Raw genomic sequence first — 15,001 nt, 5'->3', positions numbered from 1 at the left:
AAATTCATTATTTTGAAATTACTCTACAGTGACTCTGTTATTCCCATGCACCTTGGCTAAAGATTTTTTTCCAGATGCTTTTTATGAATGTTTAATTTGTTTCTGTTCTCTAAAGTCTTGAAGTGGGAGAAGGAGGGAAATTTCTCTGCTAATTTAGAGTATAAACATACACTGAAGGTTAAATACTCAGATTCTCCCTCATGGTGGAAACATTCCCTGGTTCATAAGCCTCTGTAAACTTGTTAGTAACAGCCTCCCTTAAGCTTGCTGCTCTCTGCACGCCTCATGCATGAGGTCTCGTTTTCCATAATACTATTCCTGCTGTATCCTCTTCTGCAGAGGTGTCCCCTGGCTGCTCTGTGCCCACCTGGGGTGTTCACAGGATGTCCAAGGGGAGACTCTTCTTTTGGGGCCCCTCGCTAACCAGTGAGGGGAAGGTTCAGAGCACCCAGACTGCCTCTGAGGCTGAGCTGGAGTCTGCCTGCTCCCCGTGGCTGCAGGGGCATCCCGGGCGGTTGGCCTTGCGGGATGAACGCTGCCGTTTGGGAACGCTTCCTGCGCTGTACCCCGTTCCCCATCACCTCTCCTGCCGTGCGCCAGGCAGCGCAGACCTCCCGCTCTCTGCGGCTCCATCTATGTCCATCCCAACGTGCAGAAATTAGGCTACGTTATCCTCGCTTTGGCCTTGCTTTCCTGGTCTATTATTTGTCATCCTCTAACAGTATCTCTTAGCGATGGGAAGAAGAGAACAGGCTTTTCAGTTCCTCAGAAGTTAAGTCCAAACTTGGTATGCAGCTGCACTTCGTGACTGCAGGCAGGCTGAGTCAGCAAATGAGAGGCTTCTCAAGAGGTGTCTCAGGATATACCCAGAGGTCTTAATAGACACTGCTTCTAAGAGCAGGGCTGCTTTTTGTGCCACTGGTGTTTTACTACATCGTATTTTATTTTCCTAACTACTTTGGATAGTTTCTGCTTCTTGAGTAGCATAAGACAATGTGAATGCTCTTAGTCAGCCCACCTAATGAGAAGTTAAAGTTTTCTGAAAAGAAGAGCAGCATACCTCCTATGTCAGGTCTCAGCTTGTTGTCATATCCTTCCAGCAAGCCGTTTAAAATAAGAGTGACATCACTCTCGTGGACTTTGGGAGTCAAAACCCAAGTCTTATTTGAGGTGTAATCTTCATAATCATCATCTCCTTTTTGGGTGGAGCTGTTAAATAGAAATGAGGAAAAAGAAAGTCTTGAAATATATAAATTTACAGACAACCCCTTTGGAGATTGGCATTGCACACATAATCCTGGTTTTAATACTAGTGTAGAAAATATTGGAAAATGTTTACTTTATATATCAAGGATGTCACATAGCAGCTGAGGTTACAGCTCACTTTGGCAAAATTTTGTGTTAGTGCAGTTGAGATCATGTTCTGTCTGTTCAAAGGAACATCAGTGCTTATCACCTTTGGCATGTCTATTTTTTCTCTCCCTGACTCAGGTGGGACCTATTATGAAACAAATCTAATTGTCATTTGGCTTATGCAACTCTCCACCAAAATAACACTTAGTATGTGCACAGTGCTATTGCATTACTTCCCTTTGAGAGAATGATTTGATGCAACATGTTACTGACCAATAATTAGATTCATTCAAACAAACCGTCACACAGGCGCTCTCCACTCTGATGAACTTCATCTTATTGTGCATTTGGAAAGTTCAGCACATTTTTTTTTTTCTTTGCCAGTGGTTTTCATTTTTGCTTTTTCTAACTAGAATCTAGAGAAAATAAAAATAGTCCATCTGCTGTTTTTTTTCTGCTGCTGAGCAGTATAACACCAGATCTAGTATAATTCAACCTGCTTAGCACAGTAAAAAGGGCAGCTTCGGAATCAGAAATGTATAGATTATGTTTAATGGATGTTTTGCTTTCTTTAAAATCATTGCCTCCAGTTCCAAAGGAGAATATAGAAATTAATTCAGAATATGACATCAATGGATATTTTCATTGCAGAATGTCAGTAGTAATTAAAGCTGAATGCCTAGCATAGTGCTAGGCAATTCTGAGCAAGTTTTGTGCATAATTTGCCAGTGCCCTTCTTTCCTGAGCTGCTTCTATGGCGAAGTTTGAACACTAGTGGATTTTAAAACTCTTAATGATGCTGTAAATGTGTTAAACCAGTGGATGTGGTTTGGGTATGAGTGAGTCAAAGCAGAAGTGTGATTCTGCTGCCATTGCAGCCAGTCTGGGCAATGTCTTGAGTGTGCACAGGGGGCTCGGGAGGCAGCTCCTCGGGACGCTTGGCCACCCTGCCCCATCCTCATTCTGCTGGCACCCCAGCCCGGCTACCCAGGCCCCTATTTGCTGTTTTATTTATTTTTTTTTTTTTTGGCTTTGTGCTACATAGTATTCTGCTGGTAATGACAAGCAGGCTGTGATAATTAAGCTGAGGGGGCTATTTGTTTTTCTGCAGCTCTCAGGGGTTTCAGAGCTTTAACTGCAGTTTACAGGAATGTAACTGAAGCCAAGTTCCCTCCTGGAGAAAAGGGAAGCTTTTGGAACAGTCTTTGCAAGCAAGAGCGTATGCTTTAACCCTGCATAAAATGAATGGAAAACCTAACTGTGCATAAAAAGACATATTTCTATCAGATAACTCATGAAACGTCTTTTCTCTCAAGCAGAACTGTTCTTCTGCAGGGAGAGCAACAACTAAAACCAACACGTCCTTGCACCAAGGTAACGTGTTCCTGAATGTGAAGGGGATGAGAAAGCTTTAAAAGTCAAGGAGCTGGTTAGTAGAGCCTTGTGTGCTGGACACAATGAAATTAAAGGATGAAAAAGGATAAAATGAAAGGATGAAAAAATATCTTTTTCTAAGACTTGTCTCAAGACTAGAACCAGGAACAGCAGCATGTAAGTGCTAAAGCTCCCATTTCCCCTTGGTAATGATTCATTGTAAAGAAATAGCTACTTTGGTATCTATGGTCTGTTTGCCATTTCTAGCCTTTTTGGCACTCAAAATCTCAAAAGCAACAAATGTTTTATGAGAGGTTAGTGTGGAAGAGAGAAGAGGGAACACAGTCAATGTAACCAGGGTAAAAGGCCACTGAATTCTGGCTTTTATCAGAATTCCAAGGGGATTGTAAATCAGCATGGACATCCAATTGCCTAAATGCCTGTCTGTGTGAAACTGTGCCCAAGCCAGAACAAGCAGAAGTGCATCTCTACCCAGATGAGCAGAGCTTTAGCTGTGCAAGTGCCATTATTTCTAATGAAAGCTATAATGACAAAGCCTGATTCATCTCCTTAAGACTGTCAGATTAGTCTCTCTGATAATATGGCCTACATTTTGCAAGTGCTTTTCCTGTCCAGAACAAATTTGATAAAGCCCAGATTATTCCAAAATGCATATTGAAAAGTGTTTTTATTTTTATGACTGCTAGAGGTTTCTACATCTAGTAATCAAATAGGTAAGCAAAGGAACATCCACTTAACTTTTAGCAAATTATTATATGATTTTGGAAAGTAAATTTTTTCACACCCTTGCTCTCCAAGGTATTTTCACTTCTCACACTAGCAGTATTGCAAGATGTGGGCCAGGCTGTTCTACACAGACCCATTTTCTTCATTTAAAAAAGAGGGGACTTAAGGCAGTCAGAACAGGAATTTGAGAACTGGAATCATAGAGTAATTCAAGTTACAGGAGGCTTTTGGAGATCATCTGGTCTAACCCCTGCTCAGTTCTGCCTGCTGAGCCTGTATGAGCTTCATATGATTATAATTGCTTGCATATATAACCATGATTGTGCCTGAAATTAAGGGGGAGCTTTTGCATGCATCAAATTACTTGGAATACATTTTTACAAAAGAGTTATAAGGAAGAAATTGCTAAATGTTAATAAGCATTTATTAATTTAGATCAGAGGGTACATTAATTTAGACCACAGGAAGCTTTATGTGGGGATGACCGCACAAGATGGAGCCTCTTTTCTTTTTAATTCACTTTTTGATAGAATGTGTAAGCTTCTAGGAACTGGTAACTCACTCCACAATTACATACAAAATGTACAGACCATTTACTTTCTGTGACTGGGGATTTTACCAAGGAAAAGGTTAAGAATAGTTCTAACTTAGGTTTCTTAGCTTTGTCACTATAATGAATCTAAATTCTGAATTAGAGTTTTTACTTGATTTATAACATTTATATAGCTCTTTTGAGTGCTCATTGGTGAGTTTTAACCTAAGCACGGCCAGATCACCCTAGTGAAGTGTTCAGGGTGGGATTCTCCATCTCCTTGCTCGTGTATTCCCTGTGCACGTTGCTCGCGCTACTGTCTGGGCAGCTTTTAACCACCCCTCTTAAGGGTACCGTCCACAGGCAGAGCTTCCTGTTGGTGGGAGAACTGGTTTCTCCTAGCAAGGGACGAAGAACTACTAGAGAGATGACTCATTTTATTGGCACCACCTCTTTTACAAAACCCTTAATGCTAAATGTGTTATTACTATACTGGAGATGTGTTGAAACAGTATACCAGTCAGTCCCAGAGGATGTTTGTGCTGAGAAATCACTAAGGTCTTAGGAAAAGGTTCTTTTCTGAAGCTTGCCCAGAAGATGTGGCAAAATCTGTTATCCAAAGATTTTGGTAACGCACTAATATATTGCCCTCTAAACAGTTGGAAAACATGGGTGTCCACATTATAGCTTGGGAATTCACTCCTATTCTTACTGGATTCAATCTGGGTTTTGTTGTGGTTTTTATTTTTTACTTTAACTTCCTTGGAATTAATTTTGAGACCTACATAAAATCTTCATTTTGTCAAAATCCAGAGAATAACTATATTAACATTATTTCGCTGAATATTCATTATCTTTTGCCTTAAATTCTGTGGTTCGAAATTTATAATAAGGACAGCTTATCTATTACAAAAAATACCATGTTTTTGTTAGTTGCTTCTATAAAGCCACTGCTATAACTTTTTATGGTCTCTATAATTTATCTACTTCCTTGGTAACTTGGGCTAGATCAGTTTACTGTTCCAAAACTTCTGTAGACCAGAGAAACCCTCATGTAATTTCCAGAAGAATCTTATGTAGTATTTCTTGGAAATATAATACCATATGTCAGTCAAGATTCACTACAGATTATTTAAAAATACATCATCAGCAATAATTTTGCAGTCTAAACCTGGGGACAGATTGTGAGCATCTAATTTCATTAGTCAGGGATATCTCTCTGAAATAAGGTAAATATTTCCTGATCCAAAAGAGTATTTTCTAAATATAGGAAGCAAACTTTAATCATTTCCAAGTGTTCCATTAAGAAACTTCACAAAAGAGTCAGTTATCCCTGTGGGATTCTGCCTGCTGCTGCATTGCTGTTTGCAACCAGAATGAGAATGACCACAGAGTGTCTAAAAAAGACCTCTAGTAGTACTGGGAGAGCAACCAGCTAACTAATTCAACTCCAGCTAAAAGCTTCAGTTTATTTGACAAAAAATAATGACCAATTTTATTTTTGATAGCAAATAGGCCATAGAAACTACAGAGCCTGCAGCAAAGACTTAATAAACTACTTGCACATGTAATAAATCTTCTACTTAAAACAGTGATATTTTCTACCTCTCAGTGAAGGACTGAAACAAAGCCTGCTGTCTTACTTAACAGCACTGTTTAACTTAATGAATAGTCAACTTAATTCATTCTCTGATGTGCATAAAAAATTACCCCAATCTGTATATCATACATAATTCATGATGAGAATACAGTCATTTGGAGGGAAGGACATATTCCAAGTTCCCACTGCAGATAGAGGGATGTTGTATGCAGATGAGATGCATGAGTGTGTACAGAATAGAGTATTTGCAGGAGATCACAGTGTCTGCAGAAATGGAACCATGTCTATATGATCCTTTGTTGACAGGTGATCACATTTCAAGCGAAACTGTGGTAAGATAGGAAATGTTTACACAAAGCCATGGGCCCAATTCTCTCTCCCTGTTCACTTTTTGGTTCTATTGTCTATATGTATTGCTTAACCCTGAAGCTGGGGCTCCAGCCTAGCCTAAAGATAGGATGTCTCCTATCTTTACCTTAAAAACAGTGCATATTTTCTTTTCTACTACTGTATGCCCATTAGAATACTGACCTTCATTTTTCTCTGAATTGTAAATCATGTTATGCAAAGATTATTCTCCCCCCAAATAATTTATTTGCTATTACCTACATCAGCCACAAAACTCACTGGCCCCAGATGATGCTCTGCTTAAAGAGTGAAGGGGGAGATGGAGTCAGTGGTTGGAAGTTCCCAGAAGAGAAATGGAAAGTGTGCTGATAGTTTTGGGTTAAGAAGCTGAGGAGAACAGGTCTGTGGCAGCCCTGCTCCTCCCCCCTAGGGCTCTGTGGTGCTGATGGGGCGGCAGGGCTGGTACTGGTTGGCAGTTATGTTGCAAAAGAGCCATAGGGGACTCAAAATGCTAGAGTCTGAGTTTCTTCAGAAAAGCTTGTTTACTGAGTAGGCCCATGTCTTGGACTTGAGAGCAAATAATTTTCCAAACTCTGATGAAAGAATGTAGTCTAGCTGCAGTGGTTTTACACGGATAAATTCCCAGTGGAAACAGGGGAAGCATGGAGAGTGATTTTACTGTTACAGAGGATCTGCATTAGGAGGATTTGATAGTGCGGGTTGTTGTACTCACGAGCTCTTCTTAATAAAGACGAAGTCTGTAAAAACACGAGCTGAAGTGTTTCTACAGAGAAATCTGGAAGGCTACACTGAGTCAGTGAACACCAATTTATTTCAGTTTTACACCCACATAAGTCTACTGAATTGTAACGCGTACACCCCATAGTATGTGTTTCTGTGCTTCCGTAATCAAAGATCACACCCCCACCACTGTGAAGCTGCTGCTTGTACTTTATTTTCCTTGAGGTCTTCACTGGCACAGAAGCAAGCAGCTGTACCTGGGAAGAATGACAGCACTAACGAGTGCCAGCTAACCTGTCCTTCCTCACATCCCTAGGCTCCTAGGGACATGAACTCCAACGTTGGCAGAGGGGCTAAGCTAAGTTTGATGTTCCCAAGGTAACTTACATAACCACACGGTACCCCAGTTTCAAGAAAGAGAAACTGGATGTCAGCTTAAACAAGATATTTCTGTTTTACTTCTGAGAGAGGGAATGTATTTATCACATTATATAGGACACTGGAAAATAAATCAATAATTTCTACCTGTACAAAACAGAGAAATTCATATCATTCTTAAATAAAAATAAATGTATATTGGCAGTGCAGGTAACTACCAACTTATCTGCTAAACACGGGTGTTTCTATAGCAGAAATAATCCGACCTTGGAAAAGGCCTGGAATACACAGACTCCTACAGAGACTTGTAAGGACTGTATGTGCCAACTTTTGCCTTGTTATGTAAATAAAAGTGAAGCTGTCACATGACAAAAACCCAGATCTGTGTCATCTCAGGGGATAGTGAAGCTGTGTCACATTGATGGTAGATGTCTTCACTACACGATGTACATGGCGTGACTTGGTCTTAAGGGTGGATTAGTTGCTTTTTGTCCGCCTGACAGAGTCAAGTGGGTAACCCTCATCAAGAAGGGGAAAGTGAATGGGTTATAGCTATATTTAATGGTTTGAGTAGGTTGGATTTTAGGTAGGTCCTTTGTACTCAATCATTTATTTGCTATAAAGCTAAATCTATCACTCCTTGAACTGTTCATATCATTTAAAACATTCACAAACCTCTTTAAACTTCTTATAGAGTGATTGGACTGAAGTCCTGGACTGTTAATGTAACAGAAAACGCAGTGAGAAGTGAGAAACAGCCCACATCTGTCAACTTGCTTTCACAACCAGGAGCGCTGCTTAATAGCAAACCAAAGGTCAGGTTCTCAGTCACACAGGTACTGAAGTGAACAGGAAAAAGAGCATAGAAATAACACTGCAATTCTCACATATAAATAGTTATTGTGGAAACACTTAAGATTAAGTAGGGACCGAGCCCACAGGTTGCAGAGTGAGTGCTGTAAGTGCAGGAATCGCTGCAGCAGCACAGATGAGGGCTCCCAGCAGATGACAGAGTATGTGAAGACCTAGGATTGCCAGCAGTCAAGCAGTCTAAGCCAAGTCATCTTAGGAAACGGTGCCTACTTGGAGATTTAAAGCTTGGCCAAATTCCTGTGAATATTTGCACTGTTTTTTGCACTGCTTAAGATGATATCTGGCAACACAGCCCCAAATGTCCCACTGTGGATTTCGCAGGCCTTCTTCCAGCCATTCAGCATCTCACATCGTCCTCCCTGGCGCTTGTCAGCCATTTTGAGTAACACGGTCCAGTTCTTAAATCTCTTCACTGACTTCTAATAAAATATTGCATGGCATTCAGGTTTTTTACTAGCCACTATAAAACTGTCAGTCTTAGCACACTGGTTTATCTTGCAGCCATTCTGTATCTGCCCCGAGACATTTACTAACATTAGCTACTGCTCATTACCACATCATAAAGTTTAGCCCCTGGTAGTTGCACTTAACACGTCTATTTTCCATATATGCAGAGTCAACTGAATTTGAATAGAGGAGGAGTGTTTACACAGAACGGTTGAAAGTGAAAAAATTAACCTAGTTTAAGTTTTGTTTGCTGCCTATAAGCTTGTGAAATGCTTTAAAAAAAATTGAATTTTTGAGGTGTATTTATTGAGTGCTGTCAGCATTGGCTGTGTTTTCTTCTCTAAATTCATTCCAATGAAAAATTGGTTTGTGATTGGTTACATCTATGTAATTGGTTATATTCAAGTTGAGACTAAATGAAGGTTATTGTCATGTTTTAAATATTTCTAGTATAAACTAAATGGACTCATGACCGATTGTCACCAAAATTACCTGAAGCAAATACCAGCGTTAGCAATCTCAGCAAACAATAAAACAGGCATGAAGACTGAAATGTCTGTTTCCTAGACAATTTAGAAGCAATTTCTGTGGCAAAAAAATAGAGGCATGTTGACTGAGTAAGTTGATAAAGGACTTCCATCTTCAGGGAGTCAGGGTAGACTGATATATTTGACCAAAATGGAATTACATGACATACCTTCTGGCAGTGATAGCAAATATATGCTACCCCCAGGGAGGCAAGCAAAAGGCGGAGGAATGAAACGACTTGTATAGCCAGTAAGGAAAAGGTGAAACAATTACAGAAACAAGCACACATCATTCCTTCTGAGCAGCCAGAATTAATAATTACAAGAACTCTGGAGGAGTCTAGGATTGATCATATGATTCAGACAAGCCCTCATAACTTAAGACAATTATTTCAAATTTTTTGAGCTGAAATTTGCTTTTGAATATGTTTATTACATTTTATTTGTTGGAAATTATGCAATCTACTTACATCTTGTTTCTTCTTGCAGTTGTTATCACTCTACTTCTAAATGACAAGCATTATAGGGCAGCCAGAGGTTCCACAAGGAAAGTAAGCATTAGATAGAAATGAATGAAAAATGAACGATATCTTGAGTATCTTCTGCATCATAGTTTTTGCTTAAGTTTATCTTCTGCTTATATCTACATGTAAAAGATATAGCCTTGGACGTATATGAACTTCAGGAGTTACATTTCTTGGTTTTATTTTTTCCTCTCTCTTTTTTGAAACTGTTCTATTCATCTCTGCATGTGAAACCTGCAGCACCTTGGGCATGATTGGCTCTTTTTGCTATTACTTGGCTCCTGTAGATTTCAGCTGTAGCTGGCAGAGCTCAAGACATGGAGTGAAATTAATGGCCATTACTGAAAATGTGATCTGACCTGGTGGTTTTTAGTATGAGCTCACATCATCTTTCCTGGCTGCATTTTATTGTATCAAATTGTCATCTGTTACCTTATATATGATTTCTCTTACCAAGTAAGGTAGAAAAGATTGCTCTAAAATCTCACTATAATTTAACAAGAGGCACAAAGAGTTTAGTTTTAATCTCAGGGAGTAAGATTAGGAAAACAAGTGCCCTCCAGCTGTCTATTTAAACAATAACCCTGAAAAACAATGTTATTGCTTACTGAGTTTGTAAAACGAAAGAATAAAGGTTCTTGCTGTGAAGTATCCTATGAGGGACTCCTAGTCATATTTTGACAGAATACTTGCACAACTTTTTTTTTTTTCTATATTTTGTCAGTATGACAGTTCTACTCAGAGTGAAATCACTTGTGGATCAATCATTCATGATGTAGTCAACTTCACACCGTTATTTGTCAATTTTTAAAATCAAACATGTGAGATGCCACAAATCTCAGCAATTTTGCTTTTTGAATAACCCTCTTGGATTTTTTTTGAGATTTAGAATACCTTTTGTTTGCCCATGTGATCTTTAAAATTCAAATTAAATGGACTATAAATTCTCCTTAGAAAGAAATCCCTCAGAAAATTTCCATTTCTATGCATCTCAGTACACAGCAAAGCGCAGCAGGATAGTGCCTGGGAGTCAGGAACATTGGTGATTTATCCCAGTTCAAGGACCTATGTCCTTTTACTTGCTGTATTTAGCCAATTCATTTAATAAACGCCGGGATAATAATACCCCACTGCACAGAGCACCTGGTGATTTGTGCCTGACAATCCCGTGATAAATATTACTGGAAAGGCAAAGCTATAAGCAATTAGAATGGCAAAAAAAAAGAAAAAGCTCCTTTGCTTCACCAGTTTTACAGTGAATTTTTTTTAGTTAAGATCAGGAAGCAAATAAATGCCATAGATCTGTCTTCCTCATCTCTAAAGAGCCATTTGTTGGTTATGATTCTTGTTTTTCCCATTAAGAAGGTTAAAAAGAAATCATGGGAAAACAAAATAATTTTTTTTCTCTTTCTTTTTGCATTTTCTTTATTGGGTAACATTAAAAAAGTCATTGACCTAGAGATTATTGCTGCATTTGTATGACATAATACTGATCTTGGAATAGCATATAATCCGACAGAAATGACAATGCAATTTGGACATAAAGAATTAGATCTTAAATATCCCAACGCAGAATAAAGAAGAGATTACAGTCCCCTTGTCCTTTTGCAAGGCTGAATTAGGATGTTTCTATTAATAGCTTTAATGCAGGAAAGTGAGAAATAACTGATTTTACATCAGAAAATAATTTATTAGTGTGGAAATTCAGTGTAAATATGCAGCACTGAAGCACCTCCTTAGCCAAGGATATTATAGGGAGCGCTTGTCAGTAGGAGCCCTCTTCTCCAAACCTGTCTCCTTTATTGTCAGCTCTTGGGTTATCTGGTGCTGTTGACTTGAGGGAGCAGTATCAGTTCTGTGGGGAGCCTCATCTTGTGTGAAAGCACAGATGTTGCTAGGTGGAAAGTGTCTACTCTGGTCAGTGGACTGTCAACGGCCTAATTAAGCTCTTCATAAATTTAGACAGGTAAACAAAACAAGTTTTTTAGCTTGCTAAATCTGTGATGGCAACATTTTGATTTATTCTGTTTAGTTTATAGGTCAAGCTATCAGTCAAGCCTAAGCTATGGATCCAAATAGATACACTCCATGCTGTTTCCTCAGCCTGGCATTCATAACCCCTGTCCTCAGCTCTGCCTCTGCCCAAATGATCCATCCTGGGGCTTACTCAGCAGAGCTCCTGCCCAGGAAACCCTCCCCTCGATCTCCTATCGATCCCGCTCCTCTGATTGATTCAAGTAGGGCATTGAATTTCTTATTCCACTTGCATGGTATTATTGCATGCAAACCTGTTCCTGGCACCCGGAGACACCTTTGGACTGCATCTCCTAACTTTATCTAAGCCTAAGACCTCATCCCTTATGAACAAGTCTATTTTCATGTTGTAAGGGTTTTTTTTTGAAAGCTGTTGGTGAAGATAATTTATATTGTTTTTGCATGTAAAGATATACTAAGTAGGCACAAATATGTTTCTTACTATTTGCTTTTGTGGAAACTAGACATGATGGCAAACTGTTGTATTAGGAGGGAAAAAAACAATCACTGAGATGAAATTGCATTGCCTGGAATGTGGCTTAGCAGCCACATTATAGTCCCTATCTTCTGTAAAGCAAGTGATGACCAGGGGAACAGTTACATATAAAAAACAATATAGCATATCTTGTTTGTTTGTTTGTTTGCTCTGAGCATATTCTTACAGCTTGCTTCTTCCAGATCATGGAAGGATCGTTACTGAAATGTTTAGCAGACAGAAATGTCTTGAAGAAAGAGCTGAATTGACAGAGAATTTTTTTTTTTTTTCCACACAGCTCTTTAATCAACTCATCATGAACACTCATTCATAAAAAGAGCATAAACCAGTAGTGAAAACCAAACTGTTAGAGTCCGTTTTGTTTTTAAAAATGTTTCTGATTTGACTTCTTTTTTAATGTATGGTAACCAGGAGTAACGCGTGTGTTCCCAGGTAAACTCACTTATATCATGCAAGATGCCATTTACACTCATGCTCATGAAACAGACTGTGCAGGGGTGGATGTGGAGTTGAGTCCTGATCACAGGCTAGATGTGTGATACATTAAGAGTGTAAGTGGCAAGTTAATGTCTCTATGTCAACTGAGAAGGAAAACTGTCAACAAGTGTGTCTGAATATGCCCATATGTATGTTTTTTTTCTGATAAAATGGCCTGCGTTGGTTTTGTTTTGGAATTCTAATGGACTTTCCTTTGTGGTTGGTGTTACTGGGATGGCTTCATGTCCAGAACTTCTTAATTCTCTGGAGTGTGAACCTCTGAGCTTCAGGGTAAGGACCATTGTTCCTCTCTGTTTCCTCCTGTCATCCAGATTATTCAGTGGCAATTTTCTGACCATAGCATCTTATTTTGTAGGAAGTCCCTTCATACTGGAGTGGAAGAAAACTTCCCCCCAAAAGGGTGGGTCAGGACATCATCTAATAGTACCATTAGAGCTGTATTTCGGTCTCCCATTAAATAAAATTGTCCCTTATTTCAGTCTCCCTTAAATAAAAGGACATTAGCTGCTTTGCTCACAGGGAGTGGCTGTCTCTGTTTCTTGAAGAATTCTTCTATTTGCAGTGCCTTATTGAAGGAGATACAGAACCTTTTCCCATGGTAGATGATATCAGTGCTATTCTGCAGGGAAGATCTCATGTGTTCTGTAAATATTTTTCAATTAAATTATTCAATGAAATATTTTTAAAAATCATTTCCAAAAATGCTATTTATGAAGCATTTCCAATTTGAGATCTTTGGAATGGAAAAGCATGTCCAAAAGCAAGAGAGTAAGGAAAAAAAAAATAGTCTTTGGATACTTATATTGTAGAATGTAATTGCTAGGGGCAGAAACTGGTTTTCACAGAGCTGTCAGAAGAGACAGATTTTGCCAGGTAGCATCTGAGCTGATAGATCTGTATCTGCAGAAACCCTATTCCGTCTTTGCGCAGTAGGAGACTATCAGGAATCCAGCTTGATTCCTACACATCTGCTGCTGCTGCTTTGTGACTTCTCGGTAGATTTGCTCCTTGCTTGCTCTGTCCTTTAGAAGGCAGTGTCGGTGTTAGTGTTTTCCTTCAGGGCAATAGAGCAGGCGTCTCAGGTATGTGAGGACTTTTTGCATGTTTGCTTGGTTTGGAGAGAGGCTTTTCTGAAAAAAAAAAAAGGCCCTTGACACTGAAGAAATGAAGGAGGAGGCTAATGCTATGCCAGCCAGTCTCAGTTTTACATGTGGCTTTTACACCTTAGCTCTTTCTTCACTAGACTATTGCTCCTTGTTGCACAGAGCTGACTGTGTATGATGCCTGTGTGAGATACTGTTCGTATTGTTACCCCTTGTTTTGTGCAGGTCTGAATTTCTTCACTTGACCGCTGATGAGTTTTTAGCTGTAGGGTGTCCAGCGCCAGCCTGTGCCCCCTGTCATATCACCCCATCTCCACTCCTCTACGCTGTGTCGCATAGCTCCACTTCTCCAAGCTGTCACGGTCATGTGAGGCTTGAAACCCTCTACCTGTCATCATTGTGTCAGTCGTACATGCCTCCTTCCGCACACAGTAACTGCTCACTACCTAAAATTGTGGTTGTTCCACAGAAGGAAAACTAAAAGTGAAGCAAATTAGCCATAGACAGCTGGTCAATTAGAGAAATTGCAGTCAGAGCTAAACCAAGTAAAACGAAGCTGCAAGGAGGTCAGGGGAAGTTCAGACAGAGCAGGTCTGACAAGCCTCAGCCCTGAGGCCTTGCAAACTCGGTAGGAAGCTGCTGGGCCGTCGTTAGCAGTGGCGATGCCGGCTGGCAGGGCCACACACTTGCCATTCTCAAATGGCTGCTCCAGGGTAACACTGGTGCAACCGCTTCCCTTCCTGTTTATGCCCCCAAGATGACGAATATTTTGGAATAGAATCTCAGAAAGTAATGCCATGGTATAGAGAGAAAAAAAAAGATATGAAACATATGCTTAGGCTATCTATTCCATAGAAAGAAGATCTCACTATCAATTATGTTCAGCTTTTTATGCAAAAACTTCACATTATTTTTTGAAAGCTGGTAACTTGTTTTAATGATGATAACTAGTAAATAATAAGATAGCAACATTATTGAGAATATTGAGAAAAAAATGAGGAAGGATTCATCTAGCTGGTGTCTTATCTGTCCCTTTTTGCCCCCTCTGGCACTCTCTGATAAGTGAAAATGAAGGCACATAAGTTGCAAATGCTACTTAGCTCTCAGAATTTTGACATTCGAGTGGGCTTGACATTAGGCGTAATGATCATGGCAAACCCTTTCTTCCAGTCCCTATATTTAAGTGCGACTGTTAGATCTAGTCAAAACACCAAGAAAGTAGGAGCAATTTTTGTTTCCCGTGCACAAACACACACATATACACAAACATGTACTTCCCAGAAGTACATGTTTGCTTTTCCTCCAGAAATGGTTTGGTACATGTTTCCTGACTGTCCCTCATAAGTACCCAAATTTAATTTTATTAATTGTCACTGCTCCACTATTGATCAGAGAGGTTTGTTGTTGCAAGAAGAATGAAATTTTT

At 39.5% G+C, this 15,001-nt stretch overlaps 1 protein-coding gene across 2 annotated transcripts in view; it reads right to left on the bottom strand.

Annotated features, from left to right (window-relative positions):
• GABRG2 (gamma-aminobutyric acid type A receptor subunit gamma2) overlaps nt 1-15,001 on the bottom strand; it is a 62,881-nt gene that overhangs the window by 34,958 nt on the left and 12,922 nt on the right. For both annotated transcript variants that reach the window (XM_010213856.2, XM_010213849.2), the window contains exon 2: nt 1,061-1,209. In XM_010213856.2, coding sequence (XP_010212158.1) covers nt 1,061-1,209 — 149 coding nt within the window. The remainder of the gene's footprint in view (nt 1-1,060; nt 1,210-15,001) is intronic.

This window comes from Tinamus guttatus, unplaced genomic scaffold (genome assembly GCF_059628265.1).
Source record: "Tinamus guttatus ecotype Peru unplaced genomic scaffold, ASM5962826v1 Tinamus_guttatus_pri_ptg000155l, whole genome shotgun sequence".
Classification (NCBI taxonomy): domain Eukaryota; kingdom Metazoa; phylum Chordata; class Aves; order Tinamiformes; family Tinamidae; genus Tinamus; species Tinamus guttatus.
The sequence above is the reverse complement of the archived record's forward strand: the minus strand, read 5'-3'. Positions and strand labels throughout refer to the sequence as shown.